We start from the raw sequence: 23,642 nt of genomic DNA on the forward strand, positions 1-23,642 counted from the left end.
CTCTGAGCCGTGAGAGGTAAACAAATTAGGTATTGTCGCTTTTTCCAAGAATCTGCTTTTTCCAAGAATTCATTTTATGTGTCTGTTGGTACTGAAGTGCAACACGATGCAGCCAGTCTTCTATGCTAAAAGACAAAAATAAGCATTTTAGTGTAGCCGGCGGTCTAGAAATGGTTAGAAAAGTCAGGAGATAGGCTACTGAATTCATCTTTCCTATGTATGTCTCAAAAAATGGTGATGCAAAATATGGAAATTTCTAATGATGGCTTCTATAAAGCTGTATACAAATACAGGCCTATAATTGCTTTCTCAGAGGCATGCCAGCTGTTTTTAATTTGCTTTAAATGTAAAATTGATTAAACAAATAAGCATAAGAACCGTTTTTTCGCAGAAAGTGCTGACATCACAAAAATAGGCGAGTATACTAACATGTGAAAGCCCATTTCCAATACAGAAAAAAACATAATCATGACATAAAAGTCACAATTGTGACATAAGAAGTTGGAATTATGAGATAAAAATGAATAATTATGAGACAGAAGTCTACATTATGACCAAACAAATTATAATTATGACATAAAAGTTGTAATTATGACAAAACATTGACATTTTGTCTTTTTATGTCATAATGTTGACTTTTTTTCTATGTTATAATTTCGACTTAATGTCGTAATTATAACTTTTTATGCAAAAATTGTGAAAATTTCGTAAATGGGCTTCTATACTCGCAGCTATTTCTGCCTTATTTTAAATTAGTATATTAGATTCCGAGGAACTACATATCCCATGCTGCACTGGCCACCTGTCACGTGATCCCAACAGTGAAACATGGCACCTGTGTAGCACTGTAGGAACTGAATCGCCGTTTGACAGAAAAACACCAAAGGATACATTGGGTTTTACAGCTGTTCGACTATACGATGCAGAAAATCAAGTCCCTGATGTCCCGTCAGGTGTGTTATTTCTTCTCTTTCATCAGTCTGCTTCTTTATTTCATTGACGAATCCGGAAGCATTTTAATAAGCTAGCCTGCTAGCTAAATATAAATAAACAGTAAAACAGCTTATGCACAGTTTATAGACCTGCACATTTCCTCATAGCATCATAACGCATTCAATCACCAACGAAAATAACTGAGAGATTACTATAAAATGGTAATGTGAGCTCTTGGCCAGGAGCTTAAAATGCTGCTGAGATGTACTTTATTGAGTTTAAAATAATCAAATCAATAAAGAATCTTCCTTTTTTGACCTGTCATATATAGACGTTTAGACTACAAACGTACGGTACAAAGGGGTTAAAGACACACCCTAAAAAAATGTGCTTTTCACTACTCCCATAATGTATGATTGCAGAAAAAATAGATGTTTTTATTGAAAATTGATGGAGCAACAGATTTTGTGTGAAAATAAATCATTATTTTGTTTAAATCTTATAAATGTATGAGGTGGCATGGTGAGCCTTTTATTCCACATATCGGGTAAAAGACACTAAGTATTGATACAAATACTTTAACTAAAATAATATGCTTTTAACAATGTCTAAGTTAATACTTGTTCAGAACAATCACTTTAGCAAAATGTGTAGGGGAGAGTGGGGTGAGTTGTGCCAGTTTTTACTCAAAGTGACTTTAAAGTGAGGCCATGGCAGTAATGCCTTCAACTTAAGGATGTACATATATTTCAGGATGTGGTGCATCCCTGAGAACAATAACTTTGGATCTGAAATAAATTGTTTCAGAAATATAGCTCTTGGAAAAAAAGTGGTCTCATGGCACAACTTGCCCCTGGTGCGGGGGAAGTTGTGCCTTTGGGGGAATACATTGGGGGTAAATTGTGCCAGTGATTTCTGAAGTAAAACAGAACATTTTAATGTTATGAACCATACTGCTATATGAAAGCAAGATAAATTCAATACAAAATTACTAATTTAAGGTTTATTTAGATATTGTCACCCTGGAATACCATAGCATGCGTTTTTCCTACTATGGTCAATTGCATAGGGATTTTGTATTGAACATAACTCTGGATCACAGTGTCATAGAGACAAGGGGGCGGGCTCATTTTACTCAGACGACCAATAAGTCTCTCAGGAACATTGTGAAGCTATCAAGCTACGCCCTAGCAACCATTTAGAGCACCATAGCAACACAATATATGATATTTGTGAATCATTTCAGGCAAAAAGGCTTTTGCAATAGATGCGTTGTCTGTCAATTATGTAACATATAAGAATAAAGTGACTAGGCTAATTTCTAAACATCCTATTGTGACATAGGCCACTTAAAAACGGAATAAAACTTCTCTTTAATAACATAGTGCAAACTCAAAACTGAAATCAGTGTTAGCTAAATTAAACAAATAACAGGCAGGCCCAAGTAAAACAATGATGAGGCATGCCCATCTCCTCACTTCTCAAGATTATCCCCTGTGAGTATGTAGGTCTAGGTGGTCTGGATCTGGCACAACTTAACCCAGGCCCTTTGGCACAAATCACCCCGGACCCACAAGTTTGAAAAACTAGCATGATCCAGCAGTTAAGAGCTAACATCATGCTAACTGTATAGACTCATTGTGTAGCCTACTAAAGCACTAAAACGTGTGAAATGTTTTCAAACTTGTCTATAATTGTTCAGACACTACAATCAAAAAACCTTAATCATAGAAATTTTACTTTGAAAGGGAAAAAACAGTTTTTTGCACTAAAATATGCTTAACTCTCATGCCATGTGTCTCTCTTCTTTGGAGGACGAGTAAAAGTGATTGCTTTTCAAAATTATGTGGTCACATGACCAATTTCTTCTATGGTTTTCCAGAAACAAGGGTGGAACTACTTCCCCCCCCTGGCACAAATCACCCCACTCTCCCCTACCATTTTTGGTTTATTTTGATAAATAAAAGAATTATTTTTTGTTCAACAAATATACTATCATTAGTGTTCATTTTAAAAAATACAGGAGAAGGAGCTATATATATATCTTATATATATTTATCAGATATAATATATATATATATAAGATATATATATATATATATATATATATATATATATTAAATATGATGGTTTCATTATAAATATGGTGACTATCTCTAAGGTAGACACCCAATTTGATGAATCTAACCATGTCATTTCAACACATGGAAAAGTCAACCAGCTATTTCTCATCATGTTAATTATTGTGTCTTTTACCCCAAATACATATTCTTCCGTAATTGAAAAACTGTTGCTTTATTTACCTTGAACAAAACTGAAAATCATTAACAAGAACTTTGTGTCAAAACATAGTCAGTAATTTTATCGATTTTCATTTGCTACATAAATCTACAACATTTAAAATTAAATTATTCAAATGAGTGGTTTAAAAGAGAATAAAGTCAAATACGCCTTTTACCCTGGTGCGCCTTTAGCCCTGTTGTACCCTATGTGTCGTTAAACATTTTTTTGTCTTTGTGCAGTTTGATCCCAATGGTGGATTATTGCTCTTTTTTCTTTCTTTTTTTAAATTATCATATAACCTCCCCATAAGTCGATTCCTAATATTTATGGTTTACTGTTGATTTTCTTTGCCAGGGTCTGAAAAGTCCCCAGGAGAGTGTGGTTGACATGAGCCCTGTGGAGACCTTCAGGAGCCCCAGCAAGGTCAGTTCATGTTCTCAAACCAAACCTGCGCTGTTTCTCCATTAAGCCTCACATTTGTGAACAGATTTTGTTGTAAAAACAACAACAACAAAAACCCACAGCAGCCCGTCTCAGCATTCACTGAAGAAACTTGTCAAATGAGTGCTGAAAAATGTCTTTGCAGACTAGATGAACCAATCCTCTTTGTATATTATAGTCTATGTACGGATTAAAATGCTCTTCTCAAGACCATATCTGATAAACTTCAGTGAATTCTGTCCTGCGCGCTGCAGATCGCTTCATAGTCTAGTGTTTTCTCAGATGGCTGTGAGTGGAAAATATGCACAGCATAACCTGAGTTTTATCCTCCTGGGTATTATTAATCATAGTGTGATAAATAAATGTACCTTTGTAAAATGACATTTCATCTAAAACCGACAACTAGACATGCCTTTTTATTCATATGTAACTTCTTTCATGTTTTTGAAATATTTACTAATAAAGTAGAGAGTAGAGCTGCACAATTCTGGATACATTGAGAATCATGATTTATTTATTTAAAATAGAAATCACAATTCTATGAATAGACAAATAAGCAAAATAACGTAATTTGCTTGAGGTTCTGACTTTGTTCATTTCTGCAGTCTATTCATTTTTTTTTATTAATTTAAATAAAAATTATTTTTTTTTTTTAAAATAAATTATTCAATGAATCGCTCATAAAGGCTTGTTTCATGACTGGATGAATCAGCATTTTTTAATGAAACTCTTAGTCTTGAATGATTCAATGACAAAAACTTATATTTAGCCGTCACTTGTCGCCACCTACTGGTGTAACGTTGTAATTGATACAATCTTTTTTTGAAGCATCAAGTTACTTTCAAAATGTGATTTTCTCTATTTTGATCGCTACTATAGAAATCAGTGTTTATTTTTTTTTCTGTACTTCCGTGATAATTTGAATTATTGTAAGACAGAAATAATGATACTGTGTCTGTTTGTAAAGTTGTTTCATGCCTATACAGGGCTGCCAACTTTTGAGTTTAGCTTGGAGTGAGATTTTTTTTTTGGGTGGGTGGGTGGGTGGGGGTGTATATGTAAAAACAAATATTGCATCACAATAAGTGTAATTGTGATTGTCAAAACATTTGGTAACTAAATAGAATTTTATGCAGTTTAGTGACAACATGTTACAATGTTTACATTGTACAATGACTGGTAGGATACAGTTTTTATTATTGCTTGACAACAATTTCAAGATTTCAATTCCATTATTGTGATTTGATTCCGATTTTGATTCAATATTGACTCATTTGGATACATGTTTATTTTAAATTTTATTTTAAAAAATAATCTCACCTAATGCTGTAAACATAGAGGGCCCAATCTGCTGGTATTTTTAAAGGTTAAAAATAACAAATTAAATTAAATATAATGCAGTTTTTGTTATAATAACAATTATTTAATGACATAAGTAAAAATATAATAAAAATGTAATATAATGCTCAGCAAAATCTCATCTCTAGCTATTTTTTCTATTCAATTAACATATGGTCATTAAATGGCTTTCCTGAGGTAAATGTAACGTTATGTGACATAATTGTTCTCCTGCTGTTATATTGACCTCTTTCCATGGTTGAAAAACACTAATTGGTCGATATTATGTATACTTTCGGTAAATTGTACTGCATCTTTAAATAAAAAAGTGATGATCGGTTCACGTGCACTTGAACTGAGGCGCTCAGCGATCTGTCACGTCACATTTACAAGCGCCAAACGTATTTTTATCTGAATTTCGTAATAAAATTGACGGAATCTAAGAGCTGAGAATTAGTAAAAGTACATCTTTGCTCCGCAATTTTTCTGTGCGTGAGAAAATGGATGTGTGGCGTGAGAGCGTGTGAAAAGTGTCAATTGCGTGAGTGAGTCTCACGCTCAATGCGTGAGAGTTGGCAGCCCTGCCTATATATGACAACTGCTCTCTCGGGGTCATTGCCAACACAGATTTGAATGTTCGCTGTGATCGCAGACTTGTCAAAGGCTTAATAGACAGGCGAATCGTTGTCATTTAGGTATAAGATGGGTGTTTGAATCGAGATTGTGATCTTTTCACATGCAGCCAGAGAGTATGAAAAGGTTACTCGGACTGAGCTTTAGTGTAGCAGTGCCACTGAGTTGAATTTTGACCTTCATTCAGTGAGATAAATGTAAGTTGGTCGTGGTCCAGTGCACTAATTCTAGCACTACCTCACAGGTCCATTAAATCAATTGGACCGCTCTGTGATTGGTTTCTAAGCTGATTTTTTTAGCACTCTTCACCACAGCTGTGATATCTTTTGCTGACACTTTTTACTTTTATTATAATCCCTAGTTATTGGCTACATAAATTTCCCAGATCAAACAGACTCACCATCTCTCTTTTACCATCAGAGAGTTTTTGTTGTTATTCTGTATCAGTTGTTTTATATTACACATACTTTTCAGAACCATCTGGCCTGGATCCCTGGTGGGCTTTGTTTCAAATTTTTTTTCTGAAACAACTGAGGCAGTGAGAAAGTGTTTGAGCGTTGAATCAAACGGTCTATCCATAGCATGTTGAGGAAAATGATGGATTAGGCCTCTCAAATAGCCACCGAGCACTTCTGAGCCAGTAATGAGCACTGTGTGTAGGAAAAATAGACTTTGCTAGTTGGTCTTTATTATCCCAAGATTATCAGTTTCTTGAAAGTGAAAGTTCTAGGGGAGCATGCTGTTTTTTAACAGTTTGTTTTAATAAGGAAACAAGATATTTCCATCTTATTATTTTTATAGAGTTCAGGACACACAAGAGACATTTTCTTCTTCTTAAAGTCCCCATGTAGGCAATAAATGAATCCCTTAAAACTCATATTTGATCACCAAAATGACATTTAAAACATGTTCCTGTAATTTATTCCCCCTTCATTTCTTAAAATAGCTTGAATGCAACTCTACACCCCTGCTTCATTAAGTATGCGCAGATCCATAAATATTCTAATTAGCCCCGCCTCCACTCATGCCAGTACACAGATTCACTCAGCCGACTTAGTGAGGTGAACGCTGCACAATGGTGTCTCAATTTACAGCGTCAGACACATAACGGTAATTAATATGATTAGCCTTTTGCTTGACTGTTATCAAACAGCTAATAATGTGTTGCTAATATAGGGTGACCATACTTTAGTTTTCAGAAAACAGGACAGGGGCGTGGTTGATGGGTGGGGGCGTGGTTTGGGGAGGCGTGGTTGATGGGCAGGGGCGTGGTTTGGGGAGGCGTGGTTAATGGGTGGGGGCGTGGTTGGGGTGAATGCATCAAAAAATACTTGACAAATGCATTCACAACCTCTATGTTATTGTACTTTAATACATAAAGTAATACATCCTTTCCATTCAATGTTTGGCCCGCAACAATAGAATACTTTTTTTTTTTTTTTAAGTTTAGCTTTTAACACATTTTACATGACACTATTTATTTTCATGGCCATAGCATAGGTTAAAAATCTACTACTAAAATAAAAGATCTACTACACTATTTAAAAAAAAAATAAAAAAAATAAATTCCAATCCTCCTGATGTTCTCTTGTAGCCATAATGTACCATAATGTCACTTGCACCTTTATTTGACACTGACACGTGCGTGCCAGCTTTGCAGTTCATGCATTCTGCTTTACACGGATCCCGACCGAAACGAAAACATGGGAATTTTTTCTGTAAATCATCTGTGAATTTACATCTGGGCTTTTTTTTTTTTTTTCGCTGTAAGCTACTTACATGTTATCTCGCACTTGACCGTAAACTGAAGCGTCGCTGCTAAAATTCTGTGAACGTAAAGTCCGCCTACTTTGATTTGATTGGTCATTTCAAATATTCTGACATTGACAGACCAATGAGGCTGAGATGAACACACACACAGGCCTCTGTATCTGACGTGCTCTCTGCTTGCCGCTGCTTATTGAGGAACGCGCTGATTATAACAAGACGGGGTGAAGCCGAAGCCGGTTTCATATGTTTTGTGTGCAAACTGCAAAGGCAAGCGCCAGTCAATTTAAACTACACGCGCAATGGCCCAATAAAAAATAATGAAAACCAGGACATTTTCATCACTTTATAAAAAACAGGCAGGACGGCCAGGACAGGACGTGAAAACAGGACATGTCCTGGGAAAACAGGACGTTTGGTCACCCTATGCTAATATTATACAAACCATGTTCCCGTTCGCCATCTCAGTCTGTCTTCTAACAATCATCAGAAACGCTTTGAACAACTCAGAACGTCAGTGGAGAAAGGCATATAGTTCATCATAACATCGTAATATACATCATACTCCCACTATATTGCCTAATCTACCCGATTTTTCATATCAACAGAAAAATATACCGGGATAACCTGGCATGTCTTGAGACTCCCCTGCTAGTTCGCTATTAATGATATGCTAAAGCCCGCCGGCACATTCATGTGATTGGTTACAAGGTAGTTTGTGACGTCAGAAACACCAGTGATTTCAAACCGTGTTTTTTGAGACTGTCTTTAGATCACTGTAGTTTTAGGGAGAAAGGGCTCTGCAATGGTGTTGACTTATGAATTTGCACATGGTTTGTCTTAAAGCACATTAAACACACCACAGACTTAGGACTTTAAAGGGGTCATCAGATGCAAAATTCACTTTTATATGGTGTTTGTATATAAATGTGTCTTTGCAGTGTGTGTACACAACCACCATATAATGAAAAAAATCCTTTCACTCCTTTATTTTTTTATCCTTTTTCCTGAGCAATAGGATGTCAAATTGCTCATGCTCCACCCACGACCACTGGCGGACTGTCCCGTATTAGCATATTTCCCCCTCAGCCATTTGTATTCTGTCCACCAAGGCAGTACTTTACATGTCTTGTGTTGACACGCCCCACGGAAGAGAGGGGTGGGGTGAGCAGTTGCTCATTATCATTTAAAGAGACATGCACCGAAACGGGTCGCTGTGATCAGAGCTGTTTTTGAGGAGGTAAAAAGGTGTTGTTTTACACAACCATTGAGGAATTTTAACCAAAGTATGTTACAAACTTTACATGAAGACCCTAAAGTGTGCATCCGATGACCCCTTTAAGTACTGTTGTGGCAAAAAACAATCATCATCACTGCATAAGAGACACCAAGAATCAAATTGTATTTTAAAAGATATTTATTCTCCTCCATGAGGCTTAGTCACAAAATCACAGCAGCTACCCCGTGACGTGAGCAAGACCTGACACCCAGCCCAGGAAATTCCCTTCTTATACTCCTTCTTCAAGGTCTTTTCTCTGTAGTTTTCCGCTCACCCAGCCACATCTAGCTGATTTAGAACAGAATGACCCCTTTAACCCCCCTTGGCTAAATTATCTTCCATACCCAAAGAGTTAAAGGTTCTTAACCATTTGTCTTACTGTGTGTGTCTTGCTTACGTCAGGTGTACAAACATACATATATCCTGTTCACATTCCACAATATAGACATGTGACACATTATGTTGCAATATATGTTGAAAATCAATGGAAATCAGATTTTTCCATTACAGTACTAAAGATTTTTATTTGCAAACTTTTTTTTACTAGCCCCATGACAAATATGGTAAAATATGTTATTTATTTCATTAGTTAGTGGACCATATATTTGTTTGATTTGTTCTAGTCTGTAAAACCATAGACTGTAAAAAAAGAAAAGGGGAAAAAAAGATGGACGACGTGTCTCCACTTCCTTCCACTATAAAAAAATGAAGCCAACATATCCCAAAAATAACCGTTGACATCTTGCGCCAATGCTGTCATTTTGAGCCAGAGTCTGCAAACTTATTGGAAAAAACGAACACTTGAACATATGTCAGCGTGATAAGAAGTACCTAAAATGGCTGAACCCATCTTTGGACAATTTAAATTTTATTTATTTATTTATTTTTCTTTTTCTCGCCGATTCCCCAGAGAGGGCTGGGTTTATGACCTATCCTGCAGCCAGCCACTACGGGGCGAATGAAACGCTTTGGCTTCACTTTTCAGAACGTGTGCTAACTAATGTTAACAAATGAGACTGTAAAGTGTAACCACCACTTTTATATTGTGATTTTAAACCATGTGTTATTTTGTGATTCCTAAAAATGTATCTGGCTAACTGGCTATATTTATTTTTTTGCCTAAAGGCCAACTTATATTCTCATTTAACTTTTGTTAAATGTTCATTTTGTGTCTTGTGTTCTGTGTCATGTAAAAATATTAAATATGGTAGAATGTGCTTTGGGATGTTTTGCTTGGCCAGAACAATTGAAAGGACCCATTTCTCTTGCACAATCACTTGTGTCCTCTAGATGGCGCTATAATCACATAATTAACGCATCAGGCAGTCTTGAAAGCCTCTGGATGAATCACTGAAAATTAATGGACATTTATGCAGTTTATTCACCTCATTAGTCTAATGTCGTCATCACCGTCGTCATATTATGAAGAATATATTGTAATATGTGAAATATTATTCATAAGATGATTCATTCTCAAGCGTGGGTGTGCTTTTACAGGTTAAAACCACATATAAATTCATAATCAGCAACTTTCCTTCCCATATCCTGAATTTATCATTATTTTTAATGGAGTCTGATATTTGTAAAGATGTCACTAATAAAAGCTGGGGCAGTTTGTGTTCTGCATCTCACAGCGGCTGTCCGTCTCTTCCCTCTCATCTCGGTCCATGTGAACGAATGCTTATTGTTATTTTTAATACGCCGCTAATTCACACTCTCACCTGCGTTTGATCAGCATCATTCAATAACCCTTCAGTTCACTCATCCTAAGCTTTGATTGCTGCATAGCACGTCAAATCACACTTTTATGTGCAAATAGACTCTCGTTCGTCTTCGTCTGCGCGCAGGGAATAAAAGGACGAGAGGTGTTCATTTTGGTAAACATTGTCAGTCTACATGGGATGGAAAGATAATTGAACAAAGGCTTGGCGACCATTTTAATTAGTGTGGTAGAGTTTTTGTTTTATTTTCCAAGTGACCGTTTGGGTGGAAACTGATTGATGTTTTCTCTCATCCGATTGGATCGTGGACTTCATTCCCACCTAATTTGTCGCAATTTGTCAACCTTTTTTCATAGTGCCTGTGTTCGGAAGTAAAGTGTTTTTTACACTAATACTGGACTGGCGTAGAGAGTCTTGCACATGGTTTTCAGTAAAGTATAGTAGTTTTCAGTGAAAATCACTGTGATTATTGTAAAGAACAAACATAATTCTAGGACCTAGATCTGTGAAACCATATTTTTAGAACCAATTATGGTCTTTCACCTTTAGCCTTTCAGGATGTTATGCGGCTTTTAATAGTTTTTAGTAAATAAATGAATCAAATGTGTCCAAGAAACATGTGACATTTTCTAAGATTTAGCCCCTCACATGCACTGGGAATTTTCTCTCCCACAGATTGGATGTTTTGACAGGATACGCATTCACATCCCCCCCCCACACACAATAAGATTATATAAATATATATGTATTTCCCTGGGGGGCTGTTATTTTCTACTAAAACACCTCAAAACCACTACAGCACTTTCTTAAACACCTAAAACAAATGGTTTGCTAAAGTACTGCTAAATGTGCAAAATATTCTATATTTAACTGTACAGTAGCTTAAAGTGATAATAAAAATTCTGTCATGAATTACTCACCCTCATGTTGCTACAAACCCATAATACTTTCGCTCATCTTCGAAACACAAATGATGAAATCTGAGAGCTTTGACGCCTCAAGTTCATAAAGAGATCGTATAAAACTAATCCATATGAATTGAGCGGTTTAGTCCGAATTTTCTGAAGAGACACGATCACTTATATGATGAACAGATTGAATTTAGGCTTTTATTCGCAAATAAACATTTATCAGTGAACATAAAAGCTCAACCGAACCTGATCGATGCACGAGAATGAACCTCATTGGTTCTCACGCATCAAGTGAACATGCTTGAGTTTCCGTTTACAACAACTGATGTGTGCGTTGATGAATGTTTATGTCAATAAAAGGATAAATTCAATCTGTTATTAGGATTAGTTTTACGATCTCTTTAGGAACTTTTTGAATCGTCAAAGTAATAGGTGCATAGCTGTCACAGAAAGCTCTCAGATTTCATCAAAAAGATCTTCAGATGAACGAAAGTCTTACTGGTTTGGAGCAACATGAGGGTGAGTAATTAATGACATAATTTTCACTTTTGGGTGAACTATCACTTCAAAGATGTACTGAGTTTCAAAAAAATTTTTTTTAACTAAAGCAGAAGTAGTTATCAAATACTTAAGAGCCAAAAAGGATTATTTTTACTCATTGTGTTACTCCAAAAAAATTATTATTGTTGGTACTACTACTAGTTGTACTACTTATATTTTAGTTTTTATTTTAATGTTGTTTTTTATTGATTAAGTAGCTTTTTGAATTTCAAGTCAACACATTTTTTGATGTATTTAAAAGTAATGGCTGTGGGGTAAAATTTTACCCACAGTAAAACGGAGGGTGCATTTTCTCAGATCAGTGGAAGGTTATGTTAAAATGTACTTTTCAGGGCAAGGTGAACCGTCTGGGTGGAGGACAAGTCCAAAATAATAGAAATGATAAGCCAATTCACCTTTTAACACTCTTAAAAAATGAATTAAGGCGATACAATGCAAGTTTTTAAAGCTATTGTGACATATACTTTTAAATTCGATCAATATCTTTAAATGGCCTATAAATAAAAATTGGTTCTTAAAAATTACTTTGAGGGACAGAAAAGTTCCCCTAATTAAATGATCCTCTGCTAAAAGTTAATTTTGTCATTATTTACGAATGCACTTGAAAATGTAGATTACCTTAAAGATAACGGGACTTTTGCAACTTTTAGTCCAAGTCTTATTTTGATTTCAAGGTGTCTTTAAGGCTTAATGGTAACCAGTGAGCCCAAGGATTTTGTCTTTTGTTCTTGTCGTGCGTGTACCAGTGGAGTGACTCATACCACCCCACCCTCTGCGGATGCTGATGCCGTCTCTCAGTGAGTTCACCCACGCTCCCTCACAGCCTGCAACACACACACACACACACACACACACACACACGCTGCATCATGTGTCTTTGAGGAGATTAAATGCTTTCAGGCCAAATCATTCCTCAGCTTCTATCTCAATGACATCAAATTGCAGTCTTTATATGAAGATCCTTCATAAATTAGCAAGTGTCCAACTCTGGGTTCTTTCAGTAGTTTCAAACATGAATAAGTGGTTTATTGATGTGGATCGCTTTATGTGAGTTTGGCTGACTGCTGTAATTAAAGGGTTTTTAAACGTTCTCTCAGCATCTGCGTGGCTCAGTAAGTTTGTCTCAGTCCTGGTCGCAGAGCAGTTTTAACCACATTGCATCACGTCTTGTGAATCGTGCGTAATGAGTCTCTCAGCATCTCTCTTCAAAGAAAAGAGGACGACTTTGTTTCTTCAAGCTGTTTTGAGTGAAATTGATGTTCCTGTGCTGATCCTCATTAAGGTTCATGAAGGGTGTTCCTCAGGGATAGGTGCTAAGACCACTTAATCTTTGCTCTCAGCTTGGCTAATCATCAGGCGTGAGAAATAATCAATGTTCAGACCCCGTTTTTAGGTGCGAGGCAAGCTTCCCCACGATGGTGTCCCAGAAGCAGTGAGATTTCTCTACCAATACTAATTCTCATTTTTCTTTCTCTCCCCACAGGAAGAGCTGAGGGAATTGAGGGAGCAGCCCACCGATCCACTGGCAGAACAGGAACTCATTGACAACATAGAGGAAGTGTACTTCTCCAGTGACTCCTTTGACATGGTGCAATACGAGCTTGAGGTGTGTATGAGAGAAAGTCATATTATTTCCATGTCTATATACCAGAATCTAAGATGTTTAGCATTTGAAAAATAGAGATGGTATGAAATGAATATAATAAATAACATAGAGACACTGTATCTATCTATCTATCTATCTATCTATCTATCTATATATATATGTATATATATATATATATATATATATATATATATATATATATATATATATATATATTTATATTTATATTTATATTGATATATATATATATATATATATATATATATATATATATATTTATATTTATATTTATATTGATATTGATATATATATATATATATATATATATATATAGGTAAGATTTTAAAAAATAAGTCTCTTATGTTCACCAAGGCTGCATTTATTTGGTTAAAAAAAGTCACATTGTAATATATTATTACAATTTAAAATAACTGTTTTCTATTTAAATATATTTAAAAATGTGATTTATCCTGCTAGCCAGCATCCTGTTTCAGTCCCTAATTTCTTTTATCAAAGTTCACACTTCACATTTGAAACTGTATCAAATGCCCTTCTTGAAAAAAGAAACATTTCAGTAAGCATTCCTAGTTAAAAAATTTTCCTAAAAATAACAGCTAGGTGGCAGGTGCATCTTAGGGCTAGCTAGCATGTTAGCTTAGCACACCATCAATACACGACAATTTATCAGTTAAACCAATTAAACAATTTATATAAAAACCATGTTTTTGCTTCAAACTTACTTTATAACGCAAGTCGAGTGTTTTTAAATAACCTTCTGTGATCTGATTTGGCTTCGGATAAAAAAAAATCGGACAGAAAATATATTATTTCATAATGATGAAGTCTATATCGATTAGCATTACATTATAAATCTAATCTATTATTATGAAAATACCTGACATGGTTTGAAGAACACAGACAAATCATATATCGTTGCAATCATGTTTATTGTCTCCAAAACACCTTTATCTGCATGTTACAGCGATCTCTGGAAGCTTTGTTTAGCTCTTCTTCATGTGTTCCATATATGGACTAAATGTGCATAGGGCGCCCTCAGGCTGCCAGTATGGATTGAAAAAACATCTGAGTATCCAGCACTCATAATGATTACTATGATGATAATAATGAATGACACTGAAAATTGGATTAATGATGCTGAAAATTCAGCTTTGATCACAGGAATAAATTACATTTTATAATATATTCAAATAGAAAACAGTTCATTTGAATTGTAATAATACTTAACAACATTACTGTTTTTTTGTTTTTTTTAATCAAATAAATGCAGCCTTGGTGAGCATAAGGGACTTCTTTTAAAAAGTTAAAGTTAAAACTTTCATAATTAGTTGTGTCCTAATTTCTATACATGCAAGATTCTATACATTTCAAAAGCTGCACTGAATGAGAATTATAGTGGAAAGTAACTACTCTCAATTGAGTCCAAACTTTTTGGTTTTTGTTCTTTCTCTGTTTGGGGATGGGGCATTAGGTGCTATTTGTTTATTCCTCTATAACAAAGTTGGGCTGCATCAGCTTTTTAATCAAAGTAAATCTTTGTTAGAGCTGTTCTGCTGCTGTTGTTTATTGAACTCTTAAGAACTGGAGATGATTTGCCCGCTTCTGTGTGAGCAGTATCTGCCACCATGTTCAAACTCAAGAATTTACATATAGTACCATCAGAATAAAAGACATTCTCAAATCTCAGATCTTTCTCTGTTTGTGTATGCTTTCCCAACAGAAACTCCCTCCGGATCTGAATCTTCTGGAGCTTGAGGAGTACAGAGACAAGCTGAAGAGACAACAAGCAGCTGTAAGCATCACATTCAGATAAATCTTAAAGAAACTGTCCGCTCGCTCAGAGGCTGCTTGCACATACTGTATGATATCAGTGCTACTTTTGCATCATAACTGATACCGTTTTATCTATGGGTTTATACCTTATTCTATTACTTTATTTTATTTTAATTTATCTGATAAATTCTTTTGAAATATTTTTATTATCTCAAACTGATCAGACTTAAATCAATACATTAAATACATTTTTAATCAAACTTTTTAAATATTACAGATATTAAATATTTAATAACTTTTTCACTATGTTGGGGAAATCACCTGCATGTCTGAACAGCCTCTTTTTTTCTCTGAGCTTTGACCTTGGAAATACTTTTCAAACACTTTTTGTACTGTCAAACTTCATCAAAGTTTTTAATATTGAAAACACCAATGACACAAAGGAATAAAGTTTCTTTTTAAATTTTGTATATTTTTAATTACTTTCATTGTTTTGTTTTTTTTGGATATGTTAGACCTTGCACTTATACTTACTTTTTGGAAAATAAATAAATTACTGTTAATGTCTTAGAAAGTAGATGAAAGGGGTAAGGGGATTTTCAGGCACAAATTTAAGTAATAATAATAACATCAACAACAATAAAAAAAAAAAATATATATATATATATAAATATTTATAAATATAATAATAATGATAGAAATTTGCGTTAATATTGAGTCAAACCATTTCATTTCATTTTTTAACGTTAGGTTATAAAATTATGACTTTGGATTTGTTGTATATTTAATGTTTTCCATGACTGAAGGAATTATTAATCCCATATTGCTTATACTGGAGTAATGGCTGCTGAAAATTCAACTTTGAAAAAAAAAAAAAAAAAAAAAAAAAAAAAAATATATATATATATATATATATATATATATATATATATATATATATATATATAATTTGTAATATATTAAAATTTATTAAAATAGAAAACAGTTATTTTAAATTGTAATAATAATTCACAACATTACTCTCTTTTTACTGTATTTTTGATCAACAAATAAATGCAGTTTTGGTAACAACCCCAAACCTTTGAAGTTTTTTTTTTTTTTTTTCAGATTTATATATTTAATGAAAATATTTTTGGGAAAAAATTACAATTTTAGGAATTGTTTAGTGAATTATTATTATTATTCCCCTATTTTGACCCATTTCAGAGCTCATATATCATCCTGCTGCAAACGTGAAACGTCAGTTTTATGAGTGTGTTTATTAGTGTGCACGGTGTAGTGTGCTTGTGAACGCGTGAGTACATTCTGTCTTGATCCGGGGTGATCCTCAGTTCACTGCAGCCTTGGAAACAAATTTATAAAGAGGAATGTCACCCTCTGTCTTTGTTGTTTCTTGCTTAAGATGCTTGCTTGCTCACAGCTGTCCTATCGGCCCAGCGCAGGGTGAAAGATTCGGCCCCCGGGATCCTTAGGGGTACCCGATGACTCAGTCTGACGTGATCTGTTGTGGTCTGCCACGAGTTGGTCCCCACAGGGGCCCTGTCCCCGAACGCTGGTCCCGGGTCATGACAGACAGCTGCAAGCACCAGATGACGAGCTCTGCATGAGGCCAGCTTCCCGCTGAATGCCATTACTCTGCACGCTCACACGCCGTGGTATTTTAGTCCTGATTTACACAAGCTCCTCCAGTGTCATTTACAATAGAGTATGTGGCCTTAACACATCATTACTGTCAATTTCTCCCTCAGCTTAAGTCAAATGATTTTGGAGATGGTTTTCTCTAGAGGGCCCATATGCGCTGTCTCTGAATGTGGCGTTTGCAGATGTGGGTTATTGTGGATTTGATGGGTCACTGGGAGAGAAAAGCATCTGGTCTGTTGGAGGTGGCTCTATTCTTCTGCTAACATGCAGCTCTGACACTTCTTTGGCAGGAGCTCATCTCTGAGCTAATTGGTTGTCTGCACTGCACGTGTGTTTCAGAATAAGCCGGTCTTTTCCCTTTGCCTTTTAGGGGGGCAGGAATAATTTTTCAGTACTGATAACCTTCTCAGCAGCGTGATTTTAGTAGGACACACCTACTCATTCTTTATTAATACAACTTTTACAACAATTTTAAGTCATTAAAATGATGAAATTGCACAAATGGAGGCAAGAAAAAAAAAGGAGGTTAAATCAAAACTTTCTTCTTAAAGAATATGTTTCCAGAGAACTGTACTATCCTGTCCAAGTCATTCATAAAAAAAAAATTGTTACATAATTCTTGCAATTCTTACTTTTTTCCTCAAAATTGTGATAAACTCGCAATTAAAAAAAAAAAATAGAGTAAAAATTGTGAGTTTATATCACTATTCTGAGGAAAAAGTCAGAATTGCAAGAATTTTGTCATTATATCTAGAAATTCTGACTTGTTTCTCAGAATTGCGAGTCAGAATTGTGAGATATAAACAGCTATTTTACTTTTTACTGTATTTTTGATCAAATAAATGCAGCCTTGGTGACCATAAAATACTTTTTCAAAAACATTACCAGACATCAAACTTTTTTGAAATGTAATTTTTTTCCTCCAAATAAAAATATTTAATGAAAATATTTTGCAAAAAAAATAAAAATAATGCAATTTATAGTGATTGTTTCCAAAGTGTCACCCAAAAATCACACTATTGGTTGTGGCAAGGATGAATTTGTGTGAGGAATGTTTTGAAAGCGACAGTTTTTACACTCTTCTTGAATTGAATCTATTTAATCTTGTAGTCATTGTCTGTTACAGTACATCTGGCAATGAATGTCAATCGATTCACTTGTAATATAAATAAAGCTGCATTGACCAGGCTCAACAGATATGTTGTTTACGGCTGGCCTTTGTTCACTCTTCTGTCTTAAGTTTTTCTTTCCAGTCCTAATTTAATGTCATGCTGTTTTATCTGATTAGATGACTGGAGGAAGCCTTTGCTTGTAGTCATTAGATAAAATGAACAATATTAATAATGAATTTTATTAATCAAGTAAAATTCGTTTGTGAGAAAGATTGTCATAATTGGAAAATAAGGTGGATTTGTAAGTTGGTCTCTGGATTTGTAGAACCAGCGGTAGTGAAATTGCAGGTTGTTTACTGCCCTGGTGCAAGCACTGGTTAATAGATTTCTAATTAGAGTTATTACCCATGCATGAATCACTCAGTTGGCTGCCCGAAGGCATACAGAGAGAGAGTCTTGTGCCTCCCTGACAGACAGCTTTGCCGGTTGTCATCGTGTTCAGCCTGTCGAAGTCAGACGGAGTGTGTTGGCCGCCTGTCTTCAGAGTCTCTGTCTTAGTTTTTGGAAAAAGCACACCGGATGGCTCCTCACAGCTTGTTTTCTCATTCTGGCTTCGATCCGTCCTGTGAGGTCTTTTACAGAAATGAATGACCAATAGGTGGAGCAATGAGCTTTGTGAAAATCATGTTCCCTCCTCCTGAGTCGAGGTCTCTTTTGGCCATACTTGCACAATGTGAAAAATGCCTTCACTCATTCCATAATTAAATTGCAGGTTCACTTGGTGTTAAATAACACTGTTCTAATTCCTAGTTCTTGTGATTTTAATAATCAATTAGAAAAATTTGGCTTAAAGGGATCACCCAAAAATAACAATTCTGTCATCAATTACTCAATCATTTTGTCTGGACCTATCATGCTTTTTTACATTTTCAACTTTCTTTAGTGTGTAATGTTGCTATTTGAGCATAAAAAATGTCTGCAAAGTTACAAAGCACAAAGTCACTCCAAAGTGAGTTATTCTCTATATCAGTGTCACTGTTTCTGAACTCCCTGAAATGCCTCCATTGTAGTCTTGAGTTTTCTTCCGAGAACGAACACGTCACAATATTCCTCATTTAATATATTCCTGCAATATTCCTGCTTGAGTTGCGTTAGTAGTGTGTTGAAATTTGCGGTTACGGTAAAGGAACATTTCCAAAACACGCTTGAAATGGTTGACCAATCACAACACACTGGTCCAGCCGACCAATCAGAGCACACTGCGCTTTTCAGAAGGAGGGGCTTCATAGAGACAGGAACTAAACGGAGCGTCACTGACAGACTGGGAAGAGAGGTGCTGCAACAATGTGAAAAAATAATGTGTGTGTTTTTTAACATTCAAGCATGAAAATCTATTCTGGTAGACCCCAAAAACAAAATCAAGACTTTGAAAAGGGCATAATAGGTCCTTTTTAAACCTGTATGAGAGTTATTTTAGTATCATTGAGTAATTTAGTTATGTATTTATTTATTATTAAATATGTCTAAATAGCTTTTATGAATTTTTATTTCACTTTTTATTTTAGTTATTCTAGTACATCAAGTTGGAAAAATGTTTCTTTGGCAACTAGCTGAAATGAAATTAAGTTTAAGTGACAAAAAACTCTTTTATTTTAGTTCGCTACAATCACCCGGACCTGTATGACTTTATTTTTTCTAATGCGGAAACACAAAACAAGGTATTTAAACAAAAAAACAAAAAACTTCCATACCATGAAATTTATTGTATGGATATGTTTTCTTTCATGAAAATTATGCAGGTTAGAACGACATGAGGGTAAATAATGATAGAAATCTCATTTTTGGGACACTGTCTCTTTAAGAGCCTAGAATTAATGCATATGTAAAAGCAAGTTGAGGTGCTCTTGAAAATGTCTCTTTCAGTTGTGTTTATCACACACACATCCCAGCGCTCTCCTGCCAGTCGGTCTCAGCTTTTCGCACAGTGTGATCTGCTAACATACGCCACTGCTCAGCTGAGTCTGCCATCTGTTCCGCTCTCACCGACACACCAACACCCTCTCGTTCCTGACAGCCCCACCATGTGACGCACATATCGATCGGAGCGTGCCACAGGATGCCTTATATTTACGGCCTGACCTTCCACAGAGACATTATTACCCACTGACTGTTTGTGCCAAGAAAACTTTATTTATTATATTGTTACAGGCTAATTGTGGCAGATGTGGAAGACATGAAAAGAATTCAATTCAATTAAAAGTCTCATGTTTTATGTTGTTTTTCCCTTTCCTCCTTTTAAAGCCTCAGCTAATGCCTCAAATGATTAAAAAAGAGGCGTTAAATGCTTAAACAGATTATGTAGTCTTGTGAAGCTTGGACATGTCGAACAGATGTTAACCTTTAGGTTGTGTTCTCATCTTACAGGTTTCTAAAAGAGTGGCAGACCTCATTTTGGAGAAACAGCCTTCCTATGTTAAGGTAAGCAGTCTGTCGCATCTGGGGAAATTGGGTCTGCAGGATGGGTTCAATTAAAGGGGGGGTGAAACACTCATTTTCAGTCAATCTCATGTTAATCTTGAGTACCTATAGAGTAGTATTGCATCCTTCAAATCTACAAAAAGTCTTTAGTTTTATTATATTTATAAAAGAAAGATAGGCTGTACCGAGTCTTTCCGGAAAAAAACGAGCGGCTGGAGGCGTGCCGTGTGGGCGGAGCTAAAGCTGTGCTTACGCGCCGAGCTAACAACACTCAGAGACATTTGAAGCAGTTTTACTCACCGCCCGGTTCCAACGCACGACCGCGAACCTTTATCATTGTGACTCCTCGATCCTTAAGCATTAGACGATCTGCAAATCCGTCGATCTGAGCTTTGTTTATAAAACAATCATCATCGAAATGCAGGGAACAAACAGTCTTGCACAACTCCGTTGATGCTCTGGAAAAACAAACTCCATCCACTGGTCCCTTAACGCCGGGTTCTTTGGGAATCTGTGCAGGGTTGTCTTGCCCTGGCGACCAAAAACACACTTCTTTGGTGACATTGACTTCCCTAAAGCCGAGCACAGCGCTTAGATGGGCGAACTGCTTTCGCTCTCTCGCTCTGGTCTACGGTTGCGCGCGCGCCCGCGCCCTTCCGGGAGAAGTGCCCTTAGGACCCATATAAGGAAATTCCGCCCCATCTGACGTCACACAGGCCCATACTCGGAAAAAACTTTCCGAAACTTGTGACAAACCGGAAGGAGAATTTTTGGCACAGAAATACTCCTTCAAACGTACAATTTAATTTTTTAAACTTTGTCCATGTTTAGCATGGGAATCCAACTCTTTAACAGTGTAAAAAAACTCAGTATGCATGAAATAGCATTTCACCCCCCCTTTAACATGTGACTGCTGGCTTGTTCCTTTTTTGTCAAGGTTAGGGGAACAATTTTATGATATAAGTGAATCGAGCCAGTCTGTAAATGTTAAAATACTATTACTCACTGTTTCAATAGTATATCCACAAGATGTAAAAACAATATGCATGTTACTGTAGCATGATTTTAGTGCAATTATTTAGTGGGGAAAAAAATCTTATATGTGACATGAAATTGATCTGAGTTGAAATATTTTATTAGGTCTTTAAATAAGTCTATAATTCTTTGTTGCCATGGCCATACACAAGTTTTAAAGAAGAGTGCACTCATAAAATTATAAAATTCCTATTACTGCTTTTAAATCATCCAAAAAAATTGTCACATTCACTCCCGCTGTAATTGCTTCACTGTAACCTTGACTTTTGTTTCATGATGACTGTAACTGCATCATAGTTACCTTGCTCATTAAACTCTCTAAATATATATTTGTTAAAATAATATTTGAGCGGTATGCTTTGCTGATGATGCTGAAGATAGTGATTTTTATCACTATAACAATTTGGGATCAAAGTGGAAGTAGAAGGAATAGTTAAGGCTCCGTGTCCTCTTGCCTGTGGTCATATTTTTCTTACATCTTTAATCATTATGAACCCCTTTGAAAATGGATCACTTTGGATCACTTTGAAATTTCTCTTGAAGATATTCTCATCCGGAAATGCTCTGCTTTGATCCTTTGCCAGGCTTTTCACCTCACAGTCGTTGTGTGGAATTGTTTGGTGTGTTTGGATTCTTTCTTGACGAAGTTTGAATGACTGAACGATGTATCGTGCTCATTAAATAGTCAATTTTGTTTCTTGATTTAATAGTTTAATTATAACATCAGAGCATCAAATTGAGTCCCATTCCCATGTCTTTTGTTGTACAATTTTTTTTATTGGACTAACTCCTTAAGAATATGTGATCCTTTTAATATTTTAAATCATACAAATTTACTAAGAAGGATGTTTCACTTTCTGTAAGATGGCGAAGAAAAGACTATATTGGTGATTAAAATCACAACTGTTTTTGATGCATCAAATTCTACAGTTTATCTCAGCATCAATCTGTTTCATATCTCAACTGTCCTTAAAGTCCGCGTGAACCGGAAGTTGCAAACGACTTTTCTCCAGTGTTGTGACGTATTTCCCAGTGAAAAGGAATATTGAACAGAGGGCAGGGTTTTACTCTAGTGCTCCTCCTCTCCATCTCTGCTCATAGCAGACTAACGGTTTGAGGGGAGTGGTTTAGCGTTTCCCAACCCAAGCCGTCAAGCCTACATCATCAGAGAAGGAACGCCATTCCAGACCGGAAGTAACTTTTCAGACTTTGATTAAAGATTACGACGGCAAACAATTTTTTTCTGTGTATTAACTTGCACGGATAAATTTTTCACCACAAGACTAGTAATATGCGCTAAAAAAGTAAATAGGGTCAATTTTGTTTTCAGTTGGACTTTAAACTACAGGTACATTTTGTATTCTGTCCAATTGCAGTTCAACTGTATATGTCATACTGGACAATAGCTCAAGTTGTACTGATGTACTGTGAGTTAGCTGGTTTGTCCAAAACATGGGTGATATACAGTTATACTTTAGACAGTTCCATTTGGTGATGCTAGTGGCTCAGAAATTGCATGCTTCACTTTGTGTCGCCCATTACATGTCTTCATCCAAAATGGAATGAAGGTATTCATCTTCTGACCTCAGAAACATTTAAAGATTTCTGCTAGAGTCATGTCACACCAAATTGCCTTTGAGTCATTGTAAGCCAACACAAAAAAGCATTAGATATTCTTGGCGGACAAATAACATATTTTTAATGCCTTCTCAGATGCTTTTATACAACATTGAGAATGCACGTTGAATAAAAAAAAACATTCAGATCACTGGAATAAATCCTTTTATCTATTTATAGCCAAAGTTGATGTTTTGAAGTATACACTAGTTTTGTAACCTTAACAAAAGAACGCTTCAGGAAAGACTAGGAGTCAATAGGTCACCTAAGCCTTGATGTCTTCAACAACGGACATTAGGAGTGTTCACCAGATGGATGTTGAGAGAAGTATAGTTATTTGTTCCTCCATTTGAAGAGCTTTTAAGTCTGCTGGTGCTTTGCCACAAGCCATTTTACACCTCAGCAGCCTGCATTTGTCCCAGGCCCTTCAGAGATAAGATGGGATTTCAGCCATGCTTTTGAGCTGTATTATAGGCAGCCCATGCTTTTAGATTT

General features: G+C 35.7%; 1 protein-coding gene across 2 annotated transcripts in view; it reads left to right on the forward strand.

The window, feature by feature from the left end:
- Nucleotides 1–808: 808 nt before the first annotated feature.
- Nucleotides 809–23,642, forward strand: part of vps50 (VPS50 subunit of EARP/GARPII complex) — a 142,233-nt gene continuing 119,399 nt past the window's right edge. For both annotated transcript variants that reach the window (XM_084131302.1, XM_084131303.1), the window contains exons 1-5: nucleotides 809–953; nucleotides 3,571–3,639; nucleotides 13,351–13,473; nucleotides 15,212–15,283; nucleotides 20,442–20,495. In XM_084131302.1, coding sequence (XP_083987428.1) covers nucleotides 921–953; nucleotides 3,571–3,639; nucleotides 13,351–13,473; nucleotides 15,212–15,283; nucleotides 20,442–20,495 — 351 coding nt within the window. In that variant the 5' untranslated portion in view covers nucleotides 809–920. The remainder of the gene's footprint in view (nucleotides 954–3,570; nucleotides 3,640–13,350; nucleotides 13,474–15,211; nucleotides 15,284–20,441; nucleotides 20,496–23,642) is intronic.

The sequence above is a fragment of the Abramis brama genome (assembly GCF_963993115.1).
Source record: "Abramis brama genome assembly, chromosome: 12".
Taxonomy (NCBI): domain Eukaryota; kingdom Metazoa; phylum Chordata; class Actinopteri; order Cypriniformes; family Leuciscidae; genus Abramis; species Abramis brama.